We start from the raw sequence: 24,162 nt of genomic DNA, 5'->3' as shown, positions 1-24,162 counted from the left end.
ATTTTGAGGATACAAGTGGAGTAGAAAAATAAGCTGATATTGGTCCATGTAAAGGAACATGAGAAAGTACCATTACAAATTACCTTGATTGTGAAAAGGTCCATTACATGGCTGCCATGAGAAACCCCAGAAACTTGATTATATCAGATACTATACTATCTCCTTCAAAAGATACAGTCTCATTCTTCCCCCCGGGGAATAACAGTAATAGTGGATAAACTTCCCTCTGAAAAATTTAAAATACCCAGGTGCACGGGCAGAAACAATTAAATATGTTTTAGAAAAATTGCAAAACCAGAGTTAAAAAGGGTAATAAGGCTTTTAACATTTAACTCTTAATTTTTAGAGAAAAAGGGCTGTCCTGATTTCTTTAGAAACCTAAAACTTTTATCATTGACAAATATTCATTATATTTTCCCGGAGAAAAGACAAAGTATCCTTCTACCTCCCATACATAAACTGTGCACCATGAACATTGATTCAACAATTTCTAGCTTTAAAAGGGTTTTAGTACTGCATGTTAATCTACAGTTGCTGAGAAATTTTTTAGTTTTGATAAGGATGGGATCATGGGGCCCCCATATTCCCAAATACAAAAAAAGGCAGCAAGATGTACTGGATAGACACCCAACACAAAACCCTGTAATCCTGTTAACTCGCACCTGCAGTATTGGCCCTAATGATGAAGCCACAATCTTTCCCGCTTGCAATCCATCATATAAATAAGGGGAAAGGCTTTAAAACCACATCTTGAGTGTGTTCTGCAACAATTCTAAGCCATTGATCAGAATCAGAACATATAGAAGAATCAAGCCCCACCATTTCCCGAGTAGATTATGTGCAAACAACTTTAGTCAAGGCGAAATTTATATGCCCTTAAAAACATTATAAAAAAGGGACAGCAAATCCAAAAAGGAAATGAAACTAAGCACATCATTGAGCTGAGCAACAACCCCATAGGTTTCACATCCCAAATACGCACCCAAAACAGTGTATTATTTTTTCCCTTTAAAATTCAAAAATTTAAAAGAATAAAAGATTTTCCAAGGCATGTAAGAAAAAGGGGGTGGTGGATCGTTACCATTCCGAAATAAGGGCAAAAGAATAATCTAAATTCACCCAAACCCTTTTGCAACACAAAAGGGTAAGAGGCACAGTGACTTGATGTCATCCTCACAGACCGTTAAGAACTACTAAGATTTTTTGACAAAGGAAACATCACCAGGCAAAAAAAAAAAACATATAAAAATTGATTTTAAACAAAGAGAAAGAAAAATTTAAACAAATCTTCATGGACAATTGAGGAATATCAGATCACAGGCACAAATATGAACTTCTCACCTGCCTCCAATCCCGATTTAACCTTCCTTGATCTATTTGTCTTCATAAAAGCATAATTTTTAACAGATTTGTACACTTCCCGAACAACAAATTCCATCCTCTGACAAAACCCACACCAATTATTGCTAAAAAGAACTAATACTTTCCCACCCCAAAGGACTGGCAGAATTCCTGGGATCAAAATTTTCCCGAGAACCAATTCAGAAAAGTATGGGTTTTAATAAGGGGAATGGAATCTGTTTCAAAAAATCCTGATTAAAAAAGGCGGTTTTTGACACCTTTTCGGGCTGGGAACTATATCAGATGATTGTCGATATGGATGAAGCTTTCTTGGAAATCATTTAAAAAATAAAGATAGAACAGAATAGCTCCAAAAAAATTGGTCATCCCAAGAGATAGTGGTTCTGGAAATTTGGGGCAACTATGACAACTGATGGAACCTTTAATCCTCCAGTTAGAGTTTCAAGCAATCTGTATTGGCCGTCCAAAAAAAAAATGAAATATTAAATTTGGTGTTCTGTTCATTGTCCTCCATTACAGAGTGGCCTGTCTAACATTCCAGCCTTTGGGCCCTACCACCCTTGATACTTAAACTATCACCGCCTTGATCGGGGTTCTACAGATGACAAGATATTACTATTTCATCTTCTTTGCCTTCTGACACTATATGTTCCATCAGAATGACTGAATACCTCATTAGGTTTCCCTATCAGAGTAAATCAGCACCCCACCTTGCTCAGGTTCTAAAAAGATGAAAAGGGAACAAAAGTCTTCTTTGTTCTGACACTATATATTCAACATCAAAGGACTGAATATCACATTAGGCCTCTTATCAGACTCTTTTAAGCATCACCTTGGTTTGGTTCTACAGATGAAAAGGGCTTAACTATCATCTTCTTTGTTTTTCTGACACTGTATATTCAACATCAGGACTGGATACCACATTGGGCCCTTTTATCGGGGCCATCAGCTGGTATTTGCTTATGTATACCAACACCTTCTTGCCCATCTTCCACGTGTGTTTCTCCCTGAAACTAAAATTAGACTGGTCCTCATTGTGCGATGGCTGAGATTCTGGCTTCAATCCCCAAAATCTTTGGCCCAAAAAGTTAAAACCCCCTACATCCTTTGCAAGAGAACTTAGTTTCCTCTCTCCCTTTTTTCTTGAGTGCATATGTTAAGATCTCCTGCACAGACATAAGCCCTTTTAAAATTGGGAGCCCAAAATTTTTCCCAAGAGTAACTTGTTAGCCCTCATTCATGATCGTGATAGACATCTTACCCTAAAGAATTTTTTTTTCTGATAGTGCAAAATGCGGGATTTTGGATGCTTGTAGGTATCTAATTTTTGGGGCCTCTTAATGTCTTGTCCATGAGTGTGTTCTGCCAACTCTCTAACAGCATTCAGAGCTTCCTGGCTCTCCTTCTTATTTCTACCCAGGTTTGATGACCTATCAATGAAAAAAAAGCATTGAAGGCCTTTTTTTGGGGAAAGCTGCATCAATTCCATGAGGATCATCTCCAACCTGCATAAGGCAGTGAGTAAGTACAGAAGTAGATGTGAACATATTGTGATAAAGTTTGACGGTTTTTTTTATAATGCATGATTCTAGCCAATTATGATGAAAAAAACAGTTTCTTCCCCATTCATTATAGTAACATACCATGGTTTTTTGAGTTAAGCACAAAGTGCATAACACAAAAAAAGTCACAATTTAAAATAATACTGATACAAATAAGTCCACATCAGTTGGCCCAACTACTTCCCTATTTCCCTCCTCCAATTCGTATCCAAAAATTTCCCCCGGTTCAAGTTAGGGGTATTCTATTTTTTGGGGTTTTCCCCAAATTACTTGAGTCATTTTTCTTTATGATTAAAAACAAAACATCGAATCTTTTTCTTTATCCTCCCCCTACTTTACAATCTCTTTTCTCTCCTACTTTATTCTTTCTTCTTTCGTTATTTTATCTCCTTTAACCCCCTAAACACAATTTCCTAAACCTTGTGCTGAAAAGAAAGCCTCAAAATAACAAGGGACGGAGGGGGTAATATGTCAGTGACTTGTGTTAACTTTAATTAACAACCCAGTAAAGGCGATTGGTATAAAGGAAAGAGATGTGAATGCATAGGTCATCCCTATGATTGTTTTGGCATTACATTCTAACAAGTTGGTAATTTTGATATCTAAAGATGTATTGAAATCATTGATATTGAGAATCCAAGAAGTTAGAGGTATCAAAATACAATTTACCTCTGAAACAGGCGAGGGCTGGGATTGCAGTATAGCTTTAAGATCATCAACTTTTTGAGAACCTGAGAACAACTCGGACATCCGGCAAATTGAACAAAAACGAACCCATGAATTGGCTCTTCAATATTTAGCAACGGAAGAAGTGATCTTCATGAATCACAGCATATCTATACTTCTCAGGAGGTAAGAAGAATTCTCTAGCAACTTCAATGAACTTCTGAAAAGACACTTTGTATTGCTGCAACTCAAATAAAGAACAGGATTCCCCAGCACTAACTGTAACATTTTTTACCTCTTTCGAAAGACTATTATTTACAGTGCTAAACTGATTCAGCCAAGATGTTCCACTAAATCCAACATCACTTCCACAGCTTGGCATACCGTTCTCCACATCCTATTCCACACATAGAATAAAAGTGTTTCTTTACCTACCAAAAAGTTTGTTATGCTCCTCTAGTGAGTGTCATAAAGTTGAGAATTAAGAAACTACCATCCACCTTCCTGTTATCCTTCTCTTCTACCACGAGAGTTCCATTGTTCTCCATTTCAGAGTCTGCTCCAACAAAACCTTTTCCTGGGTGATTTATCAGTCCTTCCTCTGTCAGAATCATATAAGAAAAGAATTGAAATTATTGAGTTTGTTAGTTGGTTTCATTTTATTACTCATGTGATCAAAACAACAGAGGTCAATTCAGAAGGTAGAAACATAACATACCTGGATCATTTCCAATTGTAGACTCGTTCATGGCAAGCAATCTTGGAGTCCAACCACAAAGGTCAAAGAGAATTACAGCCTTGTCAGTTGAATGAAGGAATATACTTAGCTCTTCTGCAGTGGTTAAAGTTTTAAGAGGTTTCTCGTGGGGAGAAAGCTGCACCACATAATGCACAGAAAGCAATATGCTCTGGACTCGAAGTCTTCCCCGATATCTATATGACAGGGAATTATGGTAGTAAAACACTGTTATTCCATCAGTGGCACCAAGTGCATCGGCTAGAGTCCTCTCCACATTCTTGTATAGGACCATAAGCTTTAAGGTACCAAGCCCCATTTCATCATTGGCAACCGCTTGGCCAATCCCTTCATAAGGGACCGTGACTCACCAGACCCTTCACAAAGATTGCAGAACATCAACACAAGGGGAATAGAAATGGAACATGTGAAATATAGTTACTTGTGGAACCATCAGAGTATTCACGGATCCATAAGTAAATAGCACAGCATTAGAGCTAAATCATTCTTATATCGATTCTCAGTGAGTGCTTGAGCTGAACACAACTTCTCAAACTATAAACAAGCAGATATATGTTACTCTTTGTCTCTAATAGAACAAATAAAGAACATGTTTGTTGAAGGAGAAACAAAAAAAAGAACATGTTTTCCTATCGCAAACCTATATGTCCAGTGTTTAGTTATAGCTCGGTACACAGGTAACAACACCAAATTCTACCATACGTGTGAATCGATTAATTAGATAGATTATGGGTATCAATTACATGGTACAGTGACGAGGAGAATGAGGCGAGGATGGAGACGAATCTGCGAGGAGTAGTTTAATTTAGTGAGGATCTGCCATTGCACATCCGCGTCTCCGCTGCCGTCGCAGTAAACAGTGTGAGAGGAGAAAAGAGAGATCGCCGCCGCCGCCAGCAGCAGCAAACCACAGCGACTGAGATCAGTCATACATACGCACATCTAAAATCAGAAAGCTCAAAAATTGTCAGATTTCAGTTTGATTTTGCTGGGAAATAGAGCAGTTGAATTTAGGGATTGAGCAAACGCAAGGCGCGATTTTTTAATCGTGTTTATAGATAGATACGCGATATTCGACAGTCTTTAATTAGATTGACTAGTATTTACACCTGTGCTCACATGACATAAGAGTTTCAAATAATTGATACAAAATATAATAAATATATAGAAAATATGAATTCAAAGCAATGTGATGATTCAAAAAAATATATATATATATTTATCTTGTCTCACTCTAAATAAAAAATTTATTACTCTCTAATGAATGAAATACATATAAAATTTTAATTTATAATCTAAATAGAGTAAAAATAATAATGTGACAATTCACACTATTCTTTATATTAGAAGTTATACAAAATTTATAAGTTTGGATACAACATGTTTGGATCCTACTACAGAGTAATCACATTTTTTAAAAATTATAAATTCATAATATTAACATAAAATAATTAATCACTCTTAATGTTCAATAACATAAAACCGGTTATGATAAAACAACATGATAATAATAAAATAGAGTAACTATCAATATGCAATTATCTCATATGGTTATTAATTTCAATGTTTATAACTTATTGTAGTAATATTTTATAAAACTAACTTTTTGCACTAAAACACACTACTACTATTCAAAAAGTAATGACTATGTTATCAATTAAAAAATCTGTTCTATAATCTCTGCTATTACAACCTCTAATTCTATATAGTCACACCCACGTGATAGTTTTATGGTCAATCTTGGTCTTTTCAAAATTAAATTGAAGTGGCAAGGGACAATCGAATAAGTTTCTTCTATTAGACCATGAGATCTCTCCTCACATTATAATCAGTTTTAGTAAAAGTTAAATACCAAGCTTTATAGTCAATTTAACTTTTCTATTTGGACATAAAATTTTATCCATTATTCACTAAAATTACACACAAATGCCTTATCGAAATTAAAATAAATCAAAACAAAAATAAAAAACAAAAAGTCAAAATGGAATCAATTCAGCTCAACTTCACTTATTACAACTCAGTCTACTTACGATCTCATTTAATTATTACATGACTCACTTTCATTTCATTAATTACTACACTACATTATTAATATCGTAGTCACTAATAATTGCTCATACGAGGCGGAGGAGTAGTATTTAGTAGTACCCGTTTACGCTTAAAATCAATAAACATCTTCATTTTTTTATTAATGATGGTTTTATTTTATTCCATCAAAAAATACTCTTAAATTAGATATTTTGCTATTTTCACTCCAATAAAAAATTTAATTACCAATAAAAATAATAACCAATGAAACTAAAATATAAACAATCTTGAAGCATGAACCAATCCACCCACCCCATTAATATGCAATAATAAACGCACAATTAATGAAAATAAAATTACAAATGCACACATTAACATTTCATTTCACACGCCTCCTTTATCCCTTCCTTCCCCATTATTCTTTCTGTAAATTTATCACAATTGCCCAAACGTAATCTTAGGCTTCAAAATTTTCTAAAAAATTGTCGTCAGATCGAGGTGGATCTTTTTCTTCCTCCCTCAAGGAACCACGCCGCGGCCCAGCGCAATACTCTCCCCTTCCCTACTCTCGATTACGCCTGCCTCCTCTCTCGACCGCCCTGCCTCGCCGGCCTTGAATCGGCGCCCGCACCACCTGCCTCCTCTCTCGACCTCCCTGCCTCGCCGACAATCCTTCCACCGGCGTTTGGCCTTTGACTCAACTTTCTTCAAGATTTAATTTTTTGTTGTTGTAATACTCTTCTTGTAACTTGTAAATGGTGCTTATAGAGATGTAAATCTTGTTTGGAAATTCATTGCCTCTAATTGTATTGGACAATTATTTTGTCTAACAATTTATCTTTTTTCTTCAACTCAACCTCTTAGAATGACTATATAGGGATAGATACTACAAAACTTCTCGCATACGCCAATTGGGAATATGGAAAGGTCATCTCAAACTGCAGAAAATGTTTTCGGAACAATTTTTTATTTATCAGTCTATTACAGTCATCTTCCATTTTCCCTCCAAAAAAGATATTAGATTACTTTCATTAGTCGACTTTAGATTAGTAAGATTAGCAAATCCTAAAATTACTAGTACTACTACTCTATAAACAATTTATATAAATCTATAATTGGATTAAAAATATCTCACCATTTCATTCACTATAAATTTTAATTCTAAAAAAATTAATCTTTTTTAGGATTGCGTCAAAAGAATCAAGCGATACGAGTCTTCACCGAAAACTCTGTGTCATACTCCTTCGTTTCATAGTAATGGAGACAAAAAATTTCGATGCGAAATTAAGAAAAATTGTGTTAGGTGAGTTAAGTAAAGAAAGAATAAAGTGGAAAATGAAAAAGGTAGAGAGATGAAGAGAAAAAAAGTAAGAAAAAGTAAAATATGTGTGGAAAAATGTGTTGACTTTTAAAAGAAAGAGAAAGAATTCTATTACTATTACCAAAATAACAAAATAACTATGTTACTATGGAATGGAGTGAGTATTATCTTTTTGATAGTTTGTTAAGTACACAAAAATTAGTTTAGTACTCCTAGTATTTTTAAAGGACTACGTAAATAATGTCTTGCATCTTTATTTTCGCTGTAAATTGTACTCGATATTTATTTTATATGCGTTCTTGGTACCTATAAATCGACATTTTGATCTGATACGATTTTATACCTCCAAAATGCCCTTTAAACAAATATATTTCAGTTTATGTCATAGAGGGTATTTTGGGAGCATAAATTTGTACAAAAGTGATACTATTATAATATCTTCTCTCATTCTCCTAATTCTTTATACTATTATTATTAATCAATATTAATATTACTATTTTGATGTTATAAACTAATAATTAATTTATTTTTAATATCATTTAAATATACTTAAATATAATTATCCATCATTTTTAATTATTATTGTTATAATACTAAAAATTGATAGTAATTAATAAAATATTATAGTATAATTATATAAATTATGAACCATATAATATTATGTAATAATTGTAAATATTATTTTACATTAAATTAGTAACTAATCAATATAGATTATTATTATTATAATACTAAAAATTGATAATAATTAATAATTGTAGTATAATTATATAAATTATGAATCACATAATATTATGTAATAATAGTTATTATTATTTTATATTAAATTAGTAATTAATCAATATAGCCTTAATAAAAATTTAATAATGTGAATTGTATTCATAGTGATATAAAAAGTTGAATATTTTTAGTCGGTGTTTCAACTATAAAATGAGTATAAAATAATTTAATAAAAAATATTCAACTGATTTAATTACTTTAAATAATTAACTTAATTAGGTATTTTTATTTTTTATTTATATTATGAATGCAATTAGATGTATGTATATAACACTAAAAAGAAAGAAGAAACATAAACTAAGGTAAAAAAAAAAAACAAAAGGAAGATAAAATACTAAAAAGAAAGAAGAAAATGAAGAAAAAAGAAAGAAGAGAAGAAAAAAATAATCACATGTTTGATGCTATTTAATGAAAATTTACAAAAATATCCTCCATAACAAAAAAATTACATGTTTGAGTCTAGGGTTATTTTTGTCATTAGTACTCAAAAATATACTCACTCAGTCCGGGAAGATGATTAATATTTCTTGGGCCAGGGATTTTATCGATTATATTTTGTGTTGCGAAAGTGAAAGATCGATGCAATTTGTGTATTACTTATTTTTAATTAGAGAGGCACGCACCTACTCTACAATTTTTATATCATTATATTTTCTAATACGTTACATAATTCTTTTCAATTGAATATCTAATTGAATTTGCAACGAGAGTAAAGAAAACGATTGACTAATTTTGTAATAGAATAATATCTTGCAGATTTTACAATAATGAAATAATAAAAATGAAAGCGAGCCAACTATCATCAGCCCTCAAATTTAGCAATAGTAACTAACAATCATACCAATGAAAATGAAAATGAAAATGAAAATGAAAATAAAAACTAAATCTTTTCAAGTAAATATTAAGAAACATGGTCTCAACCACGAAATTAGGCGCCAAGCATAGCATCAACACGCTTGTTCGCCGAGGCAGACAAAAACTTCATGCAGATTGGAGGACTCACTCCGGCCAGAGCCAATATCGCCGCTGGAACTCCCCACAGAGAGTCACCACAGATGAGCCCCGATGCGACAGCAGGCGACAGCTCATCCGCCTGCTTCTTGTTCTTCAATTGCCACCGAACAAAAGGACACTCCCAATGCACATGTCAATGGCGAAGTAGCCCCCAAGATAGAATGGAATAGCCATGCACATGGGGCTAGGGATAAACCTGTAGATCCTGTACTTGGTCTCATACCTTTTCAACACCACAGTGAGCACATTGATGGCCACAGACACCAGGAAGCACACGATTGCAAGCATCAAGCAGTTGTGGGGAAGTGCCCAGAAGCCCTCCACTCCCAAGAGTGCAATGCCACGGTACAACAAGGCGTAGGGGGCTGGGTACGCACCGTTGGGGTCACCTACGCTGTAGGCCTTATAGAAGAACCAGAACACCAGAGGAGATAGGACACACCCCATTGCAGTGCCAATGACTTGGCTGACGAACATTGAGCGAGGGAGGGGTAGGGTGAGGTACCCTGTCTTGAAATCCTGCATCAGATCAGAGGCTGTCGACACAATGCTCATCATCACACCACATGAGGCAAGCCCTGCAAGAACCCCGCCATGCTCTAGCCCCACCCATGAGCTAAACACCAGGATGGCTATCTTGCCATAGTTGGAGGCCAGGGACCAATCAGAGAGGCCACAGCCATAGGCATTGCAGAAGGCGAGAACCGGAGCTATTATGTAGGCTACTAGAATTTGGTACCACTTGATCTGATGGAAGATCTGCGGCACTACAAATGTTGAGATGAGAGCCAGAACAATGTATCCACCTATGGCTGTTGTGTTGGGAATTTGATCCTTCAAGAAGTATGCGGTTCTCTTTTTCTCGTTGTAGTCTTCCACTACATCTCCCTCATCAAGATTAATGTTGTCATTCTTGTGCAAGCTCTGTTGTACGAAGCTCTTGACTGTGAGTGTAACCATGTATACCACTTGGAATAGGCCGTCGCCAAGTATGGTTGCAATGGCAAGAAACACTCTGTATCCTTGGATTCCATGAAGGCTGCTCCCAGGCAAGTCTGCGCGGAACCAGATGCCTTTCTTGGACTCAATCGCCGGCCACATAAGGCCCCAAGAGATGATTGCTCCAATCAATAATGAAACATTAACCATGTAAGGGCATATCATTCCAACTCCCACATATGTAGCCGAAAAATCAAAGTAGAACCTGCATTTGTAAAGAAATTGATGAACAAGTAATTAATTAACTAACAAGCAGTTGTTTATATGAGTGAGATTCAATCAGGGTGGAGATGATATCACACCTTTGGCTAAAGGCTTTAAGGCCGAAAGTGGGGAAGCTACTAAAACCACAGTTATCAGCAGCAGTGAAGAACCACTGGAAGAAAGCCCATGTAAAGCTACCAACAAAAGATTTGAAAAGCACCCACACTTGCTTCCTGCATTCACATCAAATCAATAGCCATACAATTGAAAATCGCACCAAGAATGGGAATGAGAAGAGAATTTTCATACTTAGCTAGCTTTGCTCCTTTGGGAGTGTGGAAACTGTTGATAAGGTAGGCTGTGGCAGTCCCACTTGGATATGTCAATTTATACTTCAAGATCATCAGCTGAAACCAAAATTTCAATTTGTAAACTAGCAGTTAAAATATGGAAATTTGGACGATGATCGATGAGGATAAAGGAAAAGGTATATACCCTTCTTAGGGGCACAATCGAGAAAAGGCCTACGAAGCTGACAAGAAAAAGGAACCCAGTAATCCATCCAAGAGAGAGTGTCTTCACGTTGATCGGAGTATTCCCTGAATCAGCTTGCGATGCTGTTAATGGACTCATACCCAGTAGATAACTTGCTGTCCCACCTGATAATTGATTACAAAAACATCATATAAACAATTTATCACAACAATCAATTAAACATTGACACCGAGATGAAATTTAAATTTGAGCAGGTTGGAACCCTAGAATCATTGCATCAACCACGATGAAATTAAGTACGATTCTACCACAATATAGAATTAGCATTAAGAAACGTGCTTAAACAAATGAGTTCAGAATTAAGAACAAACATTAGCAAAGCAATTCTGCAAATAATTAAATACAGTAGAATTTAATTCAAAATAAAAAAACTGCATATGTACGTATGGAGAGAGAGAGAGAGGCGTACTGCTAAAAGCAATGCCGGAAGAGGCGACAACGCAAGTCTGTATAACAGTATTCTCCTGCCTGGTGAAAGGCTGCTTGAGGAGGCCACACTTTTGGATCATAACCGTCCACGCCTTGACGGCGGCGAAACCTAGAAGCCCCGCCGCCACGTTGAGCGACGGAATCACACCGGTGGACAGATTCAGCTTGCAGACTATGACATTGAAGACGGCGCTCAAAATCAAACTGGTAACCATCGCCCTAATCGTGATCTGCTTCTGCCACGGCGGCACCTCTATTTCGTCGAAAGCCCTCTCCAACGCCGCCTCCTCAGTCTCGCCGTCCTCCTCAAAGCCCTCTCCCTCTTCTCTCACCATGTTCTCTGCCTTTTCACTCATCATGCACACCTCTTCTACAGGATTTCTTCCTTTTTGTTGGAGAAAATTTCCCGAATATGTGGCGTGTATCTGTATTTATAGAGAGAGAGTTGGTGCACAAATCTGAGATTCTGAAATCGGGATTAGAGTGGATAATGAATCCCGATGCATGGGGATTTCAGATTTTATATATCCTAATCCTACTAAATTTCAATATAATTATTTACTTGTTATATTAATTTCATCATTAAATAACCGATTTTATACGCTAACATTATCACCGCATTCTATATGTGCCTCAAACCACTTATAAAATTTATTAAGTATATATTAATTTATTTTTCTAAATTATTTTAAGAATTATGTATTAATGTATACAATGAAATTACTAGTAGAGTACTTATATTGTTACCGTTTCACATCCCAAATAAGTATTTAATTGCCAGCACATATCATTAGAATCTTTATTAATAAGAAAACCGTTAGACACTGTTTTGAAATTTTTGTCCAGCCATTTTATTTCTGGCAGATATTAATTCAACGTGATCTATTCAGTTGACTTACTGCCTAATTATTTACCAAAATTGCAAACCAATAAATAATTGGGGTAATTTTGTCATTTCCATAATCCGATATATGAGGGATTTATACAAATTTGTTGACTTTTTATTTTACCCGATTATCCTTCACGTAATAATTATTGAATAGGATATGCTCGATTATTTTTCAAGGCTGATCTCTTGCTGAATTTAAGGAGAGTTATTTATCGTCATTAATGGTTAATTTACTTGTCATAACTCAGAAGACTCTAATAAAGGGAAACGGATTTTTTTATATTCCTAGTATGCAGGAAATACAGTGTTCATAAATAAAAATAATTCTCATTATTACAATAGTGGCGAATCAAATAGCCGAAGCAAATAAAAATAATTTTACATATTAATCCAGATTCCACGGTAATTTCATTATGCTTGAGTAAGTACTAACAATGATGATGATGGAATAGTACTTTCATTAGCGATAGTGGGGATTTGTATGCAATTATGTTTGTTGAAATCTAATAGTGGTGATTGAGTAAAAAATAAGATTTATGGTAAAATGGATTTAAATATATATAATCGGTTAGATTTAATTTAAATTTAGAGAAATTATGTAGTATATGCAATTTATGCAAACTTATCTTACAAAAATATCGTTGATTAATGTTTGTAGCATTTAAATTTAGTCATACGCAGTTGATTAGTTTGAGACGAGTTATGACTTATGAGTAATTCAATTTTGGAGAGTCAACATAATTTCATGTAACCCTAAATTCTAAGACATCAATTACATGAATGGAAGTCAACACCTATTTTAATCATATCCTATCCATACACAAACTCTCACGAATCAAATAACTCGTTAATAGCCCAATTTATAAGTTCTACAATCACATAACTTTTCTAATATTATCTCAAACCTACATGAACATAAACACTACTCAGTAATCTAAATTTGATTAAATTAACAGCTAAATAAGCTGGTCTATTGAATTACTTTAGCAAGGACGACAAGATATGAAAATCGCACGTCAAAGCAATTACTAATTCATTTGGAATTTAACTATATTCGAATGAAAACAAGCTTAATTAGTTATCAAAATATTGTTAAGGCAAATATCTTATTCAATAACAAACTTCACTGGCAAATATAGAACTGGTGACATTGAAAATGAGAATGCAAATAAGACGTGAGTACCTTAATAAGTTAATATAGTGAAATTCATTTGGTAACTTTCACATTAAAGAAGTTAATCAAAATCACACGCATTTGGAATAGCTGGCAGTGTCCATGTTTATATAAAAAAATCAGTTAAATCAATATTAGAAAACAAATTTAACTTTTTCTTAAATAAAAGAAACTAATGCATGATGTGCACTTAAACGAAATCTTAATTGTAATCGCACCAAAAATTTTGAATTGATTCACATTAGCATATACATAAAATTTGTACATGTACAAAACTTGTCATTTTTGGTGTTTTACATTAAAAACAATTAATAAACATTAATTTATTAAAAATAAATCAATTCTTCATATTATATATTGACCCTTCTGTAATAATTAAGTAAAGAAATAATATTGAAATTAAATTGGTAAATCTAAGAAAAGATTAATCTTTTATTACTATAAAATAACATACTTCAAAATCAACTTCAAAATCTACAAAATAACATACTCCGTACTTGATAATAATAATAATAATAATTTATATAAATTTAATCCAATCCAATTTAATTTAAAATATAAGGGGATTATATACATGTACATTTATCTTTATCTATTTGGAAATCTACAAATATACACGGACTTCAGGAGTTAACCTTGAAAGAGCAAAGGTTGTAAAATTAGGAGGGTTTAATTACAACAGTTATAGTATTTCGAAACCTTATAAATTAGTAGATAAATTCAATGAATGAATTATCTCGAAATCCATAGTCTATGTAGTTTATTACCACTATCCATCTAGGACTTTTTCCTTGCAATGATAGGCTAATACTTCTCTCGATAGAAATAAAATGTTTCTTTTTTGTCTATCCATTAAAAATAAAGCTTTTTAAAAATAAACAATATCCTTTCTACTTTTCTTCTTACCTTTACTCTCTCATTAACTCACTAAACAAACAATGCAGGTGTTGAACGAAGGGAGTATTAGTGTTGCTCTTTTTATATTAGGAGAATTATTTATAATAACTCATACGTCAATTCTATCCAAACAAAACACTATCAAATTTATATACTACTGAATATATGATGAATAGTTGGTGACAAAAAAAAAGCACTACATAATTAATTAACAGTATACACCCTAAAGCTCAATTTAATTATGGCTCGAACTAAAACACAGCAAAAAGGAAAAAAATGAGAAAAGAAAAAGAGCAGAGTGTCAACTATGGCTGCAATTTCGGGGGTTGAGTGGAGATCCCCTTACTCATGCTCATGCAATATAAGTGCGGCCTTCTCAAGCAGCCCTTCACCAGGCAGGAGAATACTGTGATTCAAACCTGCGTCGTCGCCTCTTCCGGCATTGCTTTTAGCAGTAAGTGCAAGTGCATCTCTATCTGTATGCAGAATATCAACTTCATCAGTTAAATTGATCTAGGGTTTTGCCGAATTGGGGAAATGATCTGCATTTCGCAGGTGGAACTGCAAGTTATTTGCTGGCGATGAGTCCAATCACAGCATCTCAAGCTGAAACAGGGAAAAACTCCAAACAATGTCAAACAACTCCGCCTTGGATGGATGACTGCTTTCGTTTTTGCTGTCAGCTTCGTCGGCCTATTCTCAATCATGCCGCTAAGAAGGGTCTGCTCTCTTACTACATCAATTCTTACACAAATTCTTGCTAACTGAAATTAATTAATTAGGTGATGATTTTGAAATACAAATTGACATATCCAAGTGGGACTGCCACAGCCTACCTTATCAACAGCTTCCACACTCCCAAAGGAGCCAAGCTAGCTAAGTGTGTTCTGTGCCTTCAACACACTAGTGTTTATGTAGATTGGATTGTTGTTTAATTTGATGGATGAAGCTAATGCAGGAAACAAGTGTGGGTTCTTTTCAAAGCCTTTGTTGGGAGCTTTTGTGGGCTTTCTTCCAGTGGTTCTTCGCAGCTGCTGACGGCTGGCTTTAGCAGCTTCCCCCACATTCGGTCTCCAAGCCTACAACCGCAGGTTCCTTCATCAACCCATTGTAGTATATATGTTGAACAACAAAATATGTAATCTAATTTAGTGGCAATGCAGATTTTATTTTGACTTCTCTTCTACATACGTGGGTGTGGGGATGATATGCCCTTACATGGTTAACATATCACTGTTGATCGGAGCCATAATATCTTGGGGCATTATGTGGCCGGTGATCGAGTCGAAGAAAGGCAATTGGTACAGTGCGGACATACCGGGAAACAGCCTTCATGGCATCCAAGGATACAGAGTGTTTCTTGCTATTGCAATGATTCTTGGTGACGGCCTTTTCCAAGTGGTGTACATGGCTGTACTCACACTGAGTAGCTTCATGCAGAAGCTAGTGAATAGGGGCGAGTCAGAGGATGAGAGAGAAGAAGGGGACTCGGCAGAGGACTACAACGAGAGTAGGCGAACCGAGTACTTCTTAAAGGACCAAATCCCCAATAGAGTAGCCATAGGCGGATACATTTTGCTAGCTCTCATCTCAATAATTGTGGTGCCGTACATCTTCCCTCAGCTCAAGTGGTACCAAATCCTAGTAGCTTACATCATAGCTCCGGTCCTCGCCTTCTGCAATGCCTACGGCTGTGGCCTCACGGATTGGTCCCTGCCCACTACGGGAAGCTTGCAATCCTCGTGTTCAGCTCATGGGTGGGGCTCCAGCAAGGGGGAGTTCTTGCAGGGCTAGCCTCATGCGGGTGATGATGAGCATCGTCTCAACTGCCTCTGACCTGATGCAGGATTTCAAGACAGGGTACCTCACACTATCCTCCCCTCGATCCATGTTCGTCAGCCAAGTCCTTGGCACTGCCATGGGGTGTGTTCTCTCTCCACTGGTGTTCTGGTTCTTCTACAAGGCGTACAACGTAGGGGACCCGGAGGGCACGTTCCAGCCCTACGCCTTGATGTACCGAGGCATTGCACTCTTGGGGGTGGAGGGCTTCTCGTCGCTCCCAGAGAACTGCTTGATACTGGCGATCGGGTGCTTCGTGGCAGCGGTGCTGATCAACGTGCTGATCGTGGTGCTGAGGAAGTGGGAGAGCAAGTATAGGATCTATAGGATTATCCCCAGCCCTATGTGCATGGCCATTCCTTTCTATCTTGGGGGCTACTTTGCCATTGACATGTGCGTTGGGAGCTTGATTCTCTTTGTGTGGCAGATGAATAACAAGCAGCAGGCATCCGAGCTGTGCCGGCCGTGGCATCAGGGCTCATCTGCGGTGACTCACTATGGGGAATTCCGGCGGCAATATTGGCCTTGGCCGGAGTAAGTCCGCCTATTTGCATGAAGTTTTTGGGGGCTGCGGCTAATAAGCGGGTTGATTCCATATTAGGCGGCTAATCTTCAAATATGTATATAACGTAGGTAGTCGATTACAGGTGATTGAAAAAACACATACTCGATTAATAAAAAAAAATTATGGGAGATTTAATATAAACTTTGAAGGTGAGTAGCAACTAGCAAAGCAGTATTTTTTTCAGAACTTCATCTATATTAAGAGTCGAATTAAACTGGTGTTCAATTTAGCGCAGAACTTGCACTAAAATAACGTAACATTGCAATAATCAAGAACCATACATTAGCTTAAAATAAAAATTGAAAAATGAGCAAACATAACCTTGAATAATAGCACAAAATTGAACTCACAAGATCCAAACATTAATTGATCCAGATTAGCAACCAAAACTAAATTATGCTGCCCCTAAACAGTAAACAAACAAAACTTTTCCTAAACTCAAATGCCAGTGTGGAGCCGGGCCTTGATAATACCCCAGAACTTATGGACTCGTTACTAGTCGTCGAATGTGGTCTTCTTTCCTGCACAAATTCCGCGATGAAGATGCGTCAGAAGATTAGAGAAGCAGTAGTAATAAATGTAATAATCTCATGTAAAGGTTACACACCAGATGAAGCAAAGCTGGGTTTGTTGCCAAATCCACGTCCTCAGAACGGCCACCACCCCCAAAAACGGCCACCGAGTCCCGACCCCACGGCCACCACCGGCGCCCACCTCCTCCAAATCTGCCACCAGAGTCCCGACCACCACTTCTTCCAAAACCTCTACCACCCCCTCTGCCACCACCAGAAGCATTATTACCCCTTTGGGCTTGGCCTCATCAACATACAAGGTGCTGTCCCCAAGTTGAGATCCACTTAGCTCCAAAGCTTTGTTGACAGCAGCCCCTTCCGTGAAATCAACATGCAATCCTGAAGAAAAGTTATAAGCATATTTAGGAGCAATAGAAATTCAAAATCATAAAATCAACAGAAACTTCCTATTATAAGCAGCAGCTGCTGCAGAAGATGAGAGAGAGACAACGGACCCCTTAACACCACCCTCTTGATCTTTGGGGGGAAAAAACCCCAGTGATTTCACCACAGCCACCCAAAATGCTCTTCAAGAGCACTCCTAATCTGCAAATTCATTATTAGTGATATCAGTTTTTGTTGTGAGCTTTAGAAATCTAGAAAATTGATATGGACATCCCAAGATTTACCTGGTCTTCACCGTCAAATTTGTTAAATCCACGAATAAACACTGTTTGCCCCTGAGCTGCTGCTCCCTCTGGAAGGATTGTGAATCACGGCCACTATAAAAAACATAACAAGTTATCATCTTGGAGCAAACTATACATAAGAATGGAGATACTAAGTAATAACGCAGTCACACCCGCTGAACGAGTGGGAGCACCCCTTTCTTTTTCCATGTCAAGTCTTACTCCACGACCTAGCAACTCTTGACCATTCAATTCCATAGCCTATAAGAAAATTATAAATATAAGTTAGTTTCTGGGAATAATAATTTATATAAATAATTTTACATACTGGGAAAGCTATTCTACATGTGCAGCAATATAATACAAGGGGAAATCAAGAATATTTAGTCAAGGAGATTTTTTCCTTCGCTGCTGCTTCAGCAGTAGCAAACTCAACATGACCAAAGCCCCTGAATGAATTATCTTGGCCCATAGCAAAACGAACATCTACAACTTCCCCAGCAGATTTGAAGAAGTTCTCACTGAAATAAAAAAATCATCAAAGAAACTTACAAGAATACATAATTAATTAATAACTTGAGGACAAGGAACTCACATATCAGCTTGCTCAACAGAGAAAGACAAGTTTCCAACAAATAGGGTTTTTGAGCCTCCAGATTGGACATTGGGTGTGGAAGGGGTCTTGGGCTGCAGAATTTAACAATCAAGATTAAACAAAGATAGTAGCACCCATAGAGCCCAAAATGCTGCTGACTTCAGTTTTCATGTATTAACTCCCTTCTAACATATTCACCTAACAACAAATCAACAGCTATATGCTCTAGTATACAAATAAACAAATTGCATTGAACAAGTGCAACACTCACAGTATTGTCAGCTTCTGTCATTTTAACATCCCCACCCTGCATAATAAAAATAAAATTCATGTAAGGATGGATGGTCATACAAAGGACACTGCAAAAATGAAGTGAAAACACATGGAGAGTGGCAATTACAGTTTTCTTGGGAGTCTTGGCCGGTTTTTCATCTTCATCCTCCCAAGACTCTTCTGATTCAGATTCATCACTGGACTCCTCTTTCTTTGTTGCAGCAGGGGTGGTCCAGGAGCTTTCTTGGCCGGTGCAACATCCTCGTCTGAACTGGACTCATCTTCAGATGATGATTCATCTTTCTTCTTGGCTGCAGGTGCAGCTGCCTTCTTAGCTGGAGCTGCTTTCTTGGCCGGGGCATCATCCTCATCTGAACTGGACTCCTCTTCAGATGATGATTCATCTTTCTTCTTGGCAGCAGCTGCAGGTTGCCGCCTTCTTAGTTGCAGGAACATCCTCATCATCGGAACTGCTCTCATCTTCCCGAAGATTCATCATCACTCGACTCCTCTTTCTTCTTAGGGCAGCCTTTCCATTCTTTGCCGGAGCAGCAGGGGCCTTTTAGGGGCTTCCTCTACACCGCTGCTTTCCTCTGAGTCCGAGTCTGAATCTGAATGTGCAACCCCATTCTTGGCAGGGAGTGGCTTAACCTGGTCATAGCGCATACAAATAAACAATTTAATAATCTCCAAATGCTTAATTGGAAATTGAAGGAGCTAACAATACACCAAGTACTACATAGAGTATAAGTTTACCAACAAATACAACACACACAAAAAAAGTTATGCAGCTTATAGAGTAGAAATGGAAGTCAATCTCAATACATTTCAAAGAGAAAAAGGACAAACCTTGGGGAGTTCCTCAGATTCTGAAGAAGAGTCGTCTTCAGACGAAGATTCGACCTTCTTTTAAGCACCTTCTTGTCATTTTTGGACTCAATCTTCTTTTCCTCCACCTTCTGCTTCTTAGCACTCACCACCTTCTTCTCAATGAGCTCCTCTGCTTTCTCTTGCCTATCAGAAACAAACATAACCAAAATGGAACAAATTCATACAGAGAATCAGAACATACAAAGAAGAACGATGGCGAAAAACAAAACAAACCTTTCTTCAAGGACTTGATGGGTGTAGCGACGACAGCGGCTGCTTCAGCCTACAAAAAAGATTGTAATTTGTAACGAAATCAAAAGAAATTCAAGGAAAACAACAGACAATGAACCATTAGAAGAGGTGCAAGGCAAACCTTAGTGACCTTCTTGCTTGATTTACCCATAACAAACTGTGAGAAGGGGGGGCGGCTGAGTGCAGGAAAAAGTGAATTCTCAAAAACCCTAAAAAGCAAGAGGGTTTAATGAGGAGGAGATATTTTGTTTGAGCAGGTTTATGCCTCCTTATATAAGTAGGTTTTCAGAATTTTGCGGCGTGTTTTTCCTCGCTTTTCTTTTTCGATACCTAATGCATTAGGGCATACATGCATAATTATAGGCCAAATTTTTTTAGTACTATTTTCCATTAAATTTTGGTCAATCTAGTAACGTTCCGGTAAATTATACTACATAGTTATACATCAAAAATTTCCACATTAATATTGATTTGGGGAAAAATAATGTATGAATTGGAAGCCTAAATATTTTACCTTATTCTTTTTTCATACTAAAATTAATAAATTTGTGAGGGATATATAAATTCAAAAAAAAAATTATACTTTTTAGCATTCAAACTATACATAACTGAGGCCGAGATCATCACCCTATTCATGTGACCGGGTAGGCTGGGATCCTTAATTCCAATGGTTGGTGGCATTCACAAGGAGATTCTATAGATCATCTCACTTGGACTACCGATTAGATATACTAGTATCATACCTGTATTATGCACAGTTAATACTCCCTTCATCCCACTTTTGAAATCTAGTATTCATTTAATAAATATAACAAACAAAGAAATTAACATATTAATTACAATACTAGTTTATTGTCTTTCATATCAAGAAAATAACTTGACTTGTAATTCATTCGGTCATTTAACCTTTTTTTAAAGATAAATTATCGAAAAGATTATGAAGTTTGGTCAAATTCGATATTTTTAGCAAAATTATACTATCGATATAACATTTGAGAAATTATATATGAACATTATTGTAGGTACGTTAAATATAATCATTTGTTCATTAAGATAATGTCATTTGCGAAAGCATCAACAATATATCACATGTAGATATTTGATTTTTTCATGTGAAATAGTAATTATGAACAAATTAACATATTGTGATTTTTTACATACGAGTTTGAAAGTTTTTGAATGATTTTAAATTTGACCAAATATAATAGTTTCTCCAACTGTATGGCTTTAAAATTAATTAAAATCATTGCACACACTCTTTATTAGGAAGATCTAATATTACCTCGTGAGTTCGTTGATTTTGTCTACCTTGTTTAGTCTTTTCTCTCTTCTTAGTTACGATTAGGGATGTCAATCGGAATGCCCATGGTTCGAGCTAAACTTATTCGTTCGGGTCAAGGGTGCGGCTAATCGGCTATAATTTTTGGTTATAAAAATTCCCATTAACCCTAAAAGCTCGGGTTTCGGGCTAGCCTAGCGACTAATCGGTTACAGCGATAAAATTAACATGCGTTCAATCCAATAAATAATGGTGAAAATTAGTTATATTTATAAAATGTAAAATATTTAATTATGATAAATTTGAGATATATGCTTAAACTCAAATATAAACATGATCAAATACTAATATTTTGAGATTTATGCAAAATAAAACATAAATATCAAGAAATTTTAAAGCATGTTTTAGAAATTTAAATATATTTTTGATAAATTTGAAGTTTCTAATTTATATATTTATTATTATGTTAATAAAAATTTAATATATAATTTATATATTTAATATATAAATTTGAAAGTTATTTTTTAGTAATCTATATTACTATATTTTTAAAATATTAATTTTAATTCTTCACAATTCACTCTTCACTAGAACTTATAAGAAAAATAACTGTTAGTCATCTTTAAAGTCATCCGTCTCACCTAAAACTACAATAAAATAAGGAACAAAATCAATTTGCTATGCACAAAATCAACAATCAATATGTATTAAAACGATCATACGTAGAGCAAACCATAAGATGAGACCCATGAAATACATATCGAACAATTCGCACCACATGCATTCGATGAAAGAACCAAAAATATTTTTATTTGGAACTCTAATCAAACTTTTAAACCAAATTTAAATGACATAGTAAAACCTCTCACTCACTCCACTTAATCACACGTAACATATTATAACCTCACGTTCACTTCACTTAATCACACACATTTAATGGCCTTTGGATTACATGTATTTAATTTAAAAAATTTTTTTAACTTAAATGATAATTTTGTAAATTTCTCCCCACACGTCACAGGATAAAGATGATACCAAGAGTGAATGAATGATGATTTTAGAAAATAAAATCTCCAAAGTGATCTTACCGAGCCATCCGTTCATCAAAGCAAATAAAATATCTAGTTGAATTATCTCAATGAACAAAAAATGATAAAAATCTTAATGTCCTTTACTCAAACAAAGATATGGATTCTTACGCAAAAAGTGTCAATGTAAGAGCGGAAACTTTGAGTAACATTCGTAAGCATATGTAAACAACTGGGGGCGAGCAATGTCGATAAATCCAGTTAATAATAGGTTTCCGAGTATTTGCTAAATACTATATGTCTAGACAATGAAGAACTGAAAATGCGCATACGTGATAGGAATCCATGACGCATAATTTATAGGAAGATTTCACGTACTCCATTGCACCAACTACATAGTAGGTATACTTTATGATTTATGATGATGAAGTCTTTATTTCAATTTATTTTATTATAATATTCATAATGATAGTTTTGAAAATATCTCCAAAACCCCCCTTTTATATATTTATAGATAGATAGATATCCCAGTTTGTGGCTTTTTGGATAGTTCTTACAGTGTGTGATCAAATACTTAACTAATTTATAGTAATAACTAATATCAATTTTGTATGTTAAAAATACCAACACAAAAACATAAATTTATCAATATTCTTGTGTTGATAAACTTATGTTTTTGTTTTGATATTTAAATCTATATGTTGGATTGGTATAATTATGTCGTTGTGTTGATAATTTTAATACGAATTAAAAATTATTAGTTATTATTGTAAATTAGTTAGCATAGCGCACCAGGTTCGTGTGAAAATTCTTAATTCTCTTATATTGTGAGATTGTATGAATTCCACTTCTTTGTGGTTGCATTTTATTGAATTATTAATGAATGTAAACGTATGACTTCTAAATTGAGTGATGATACATAAATGGAGTCGATTTTATTTTATTTTTTGGTGAAAATAGTCGCCGATTAGCCTTCAGAACTATTGGGATCTTATAATATTCAATGAGAATCCTAACTTATAACACCCTCTTTGTATCTCTTCTATTCATATTTTATGTTTTGTTATATATTCCCTAGTTTTGCTCATTTTTTATAATCGTGAAACATGCTCAAGCCATGACTCGATGAGCTAACTAAGAGAAATCAAAAGTACAAGCAAACCGAGTCACTACAAAACACAAAAAAAAAAGCCAAGAAAAGCAAAGACCATGGGGCATAGGCTACCACAAAAACCCCACAATCCTCACCAAGCCAAACCCAACCCAAAGCAAAAGAAAAGGAGATCGTCTAGAAAACATCATGTACGCAACCGACGTCCCAAACAACAAGAATCAGAAAACCAAACAAAGCCTCCAAAACCACAAAGACCAAGGCATATGCAGCTCCCCACCATGGGGGAGTAGTTATATTTAATTACTTATCATTGCTTATCTAATACCCTTCAATATTACTATGCAAAACCAGATCTAGTAGATGCACAATCTTGTCTAACTCATTGAACTTCCTAGTTCACTATATTGGAGTTGATATGGTTTTCTCGATGCATGTTTTCATGTGTAGAATATTATAGCACTTAGACTTTAACCTTCAATCTTTACATAATGTAACCTGTAAATTTAAGA

At 35.5% G+C, this 24,162-nt stretch overlaps 2 protein-coding genes, 1 long non-coding RNA gene and 2 pseudogenes across 3 annotated transcripts; 1 reads left to right on the top strand and 4 right to left on the bottom strand.

The window, feature by feature from the left end:
* Positions 1 to 103: 103 nt before the first annotated feature.
* Positions 104 to 5,377, bottom strand: LOC125209863 (annotated as a pseudogene).
* A 3,883-nt stretch (positions 5,378 to 9,260) lies between these two features.
* On the bottom strand, positions 9,261 to 12,061 carry LOC125213797 (probable metal-nicotianamine transporter YSL7). The gene is given in 6 exon segments (XM_048114535.1): positions 9,261 to 9,595; positions 9,598 to 10,694; positions 10,792 to 10,926; positions 11,003 to 11,100; positions 11,189 to 11,352; positions 11,658 to 12,061. Coding segments are annotated over 6 exon segments (2,064 nt in total). The 5' UTR covers positions 12,037 to 12,061; the 3' UTR covers positions 9,261 to 9,404.
* A 2,924-nt stretch (positions 12,062 to 14,985) lies between these two features.
* Positions 14,986 to 17,189, top strand: LOC125209862 (annotated as a pseudogene).
* A 159-nt stretch (positions 17,190 to 17,348) lies between these two features.
* Positions 17,349 to 17,705, bottom strand: LOC125213801. Its single transcript, XR_007175016.1, has 2 exons — positions 17,649 to 17,705; positions 17,349 to 17,562 (listed from the first exon to the last, which is right to left on the bottom strand). It is a non-coding gene; the product is annotated as an uncharacterized LOC125213801 (long non-coding RNA).
* A 621-nt stretch (positions 17,706 to 18,326) lies between these two features.
* On the bottom strand, positions 18,327 to 19,590 carry LOC125209861 (nucleolin 1-like). Its single transcript, XM_048109440.1, has 6 exons — positions 19,238 to 19,590; positions 19,109 to 19,196; positions 18,838 to 18,929; positions 18,646 to 18,763; positions 18,414 to 18,503; positions 18,327 to 18,335 (listed from the first exon to the last, which is right to left on the bottom strand). Exons 1-6 carry the CDS (start codon positions 19,588 to 19,590, stop codon positions 18,327 to 18,329), a joined length of 750 nt encoding a protein of 249 aa, XP_047965397.1.
* Positions 19,591 to 24,162: the final 4,572 nt, after the last annotated feature.

Source organism: Salvia hispanica, chromosome 3, assembly GCF_023119035.1.
Source record: "Salvia hispanica cultivar TCC Black 2014 chromosome 3, UniMelb_Shisp_WGS_1.0, whole genome shotgun sequence".
Taxonomy (NCBI): domain Eukaryota; kingdom Viridiplantae; phylum Streptophyta; class Magnoliopsida; order Lamiales; family Lamiaceae; genus Salvia; species Salvia hispanica.
This window is presented reverse-complemented; position numbering and strand designations above follow the sequence as displayed.

Coding starts and splice junctions, on each gene's coding strand:
- LOC125209861 (XM_048109440.1), bottom strand. CDS start 19,590: ATGAGAGCAGTTCCGATGATGAGGATGTTCCTGCAACTAAGAAGGCGG. Junction 18,930..19,108: donor TGACAGAAGCTGACAATACT/GTGAGTGTTGCA, acceptor TAAATTCTGCAG/CCCAAGACCCCTTCCACACC. Junction 18,764..18,837: donor TCTGTTGAGCAAGCTGATAT/GTGAGTTCCTTG, acceptor TTTTTATTTCAG/TGAGAACTTCTTCAAATCTG.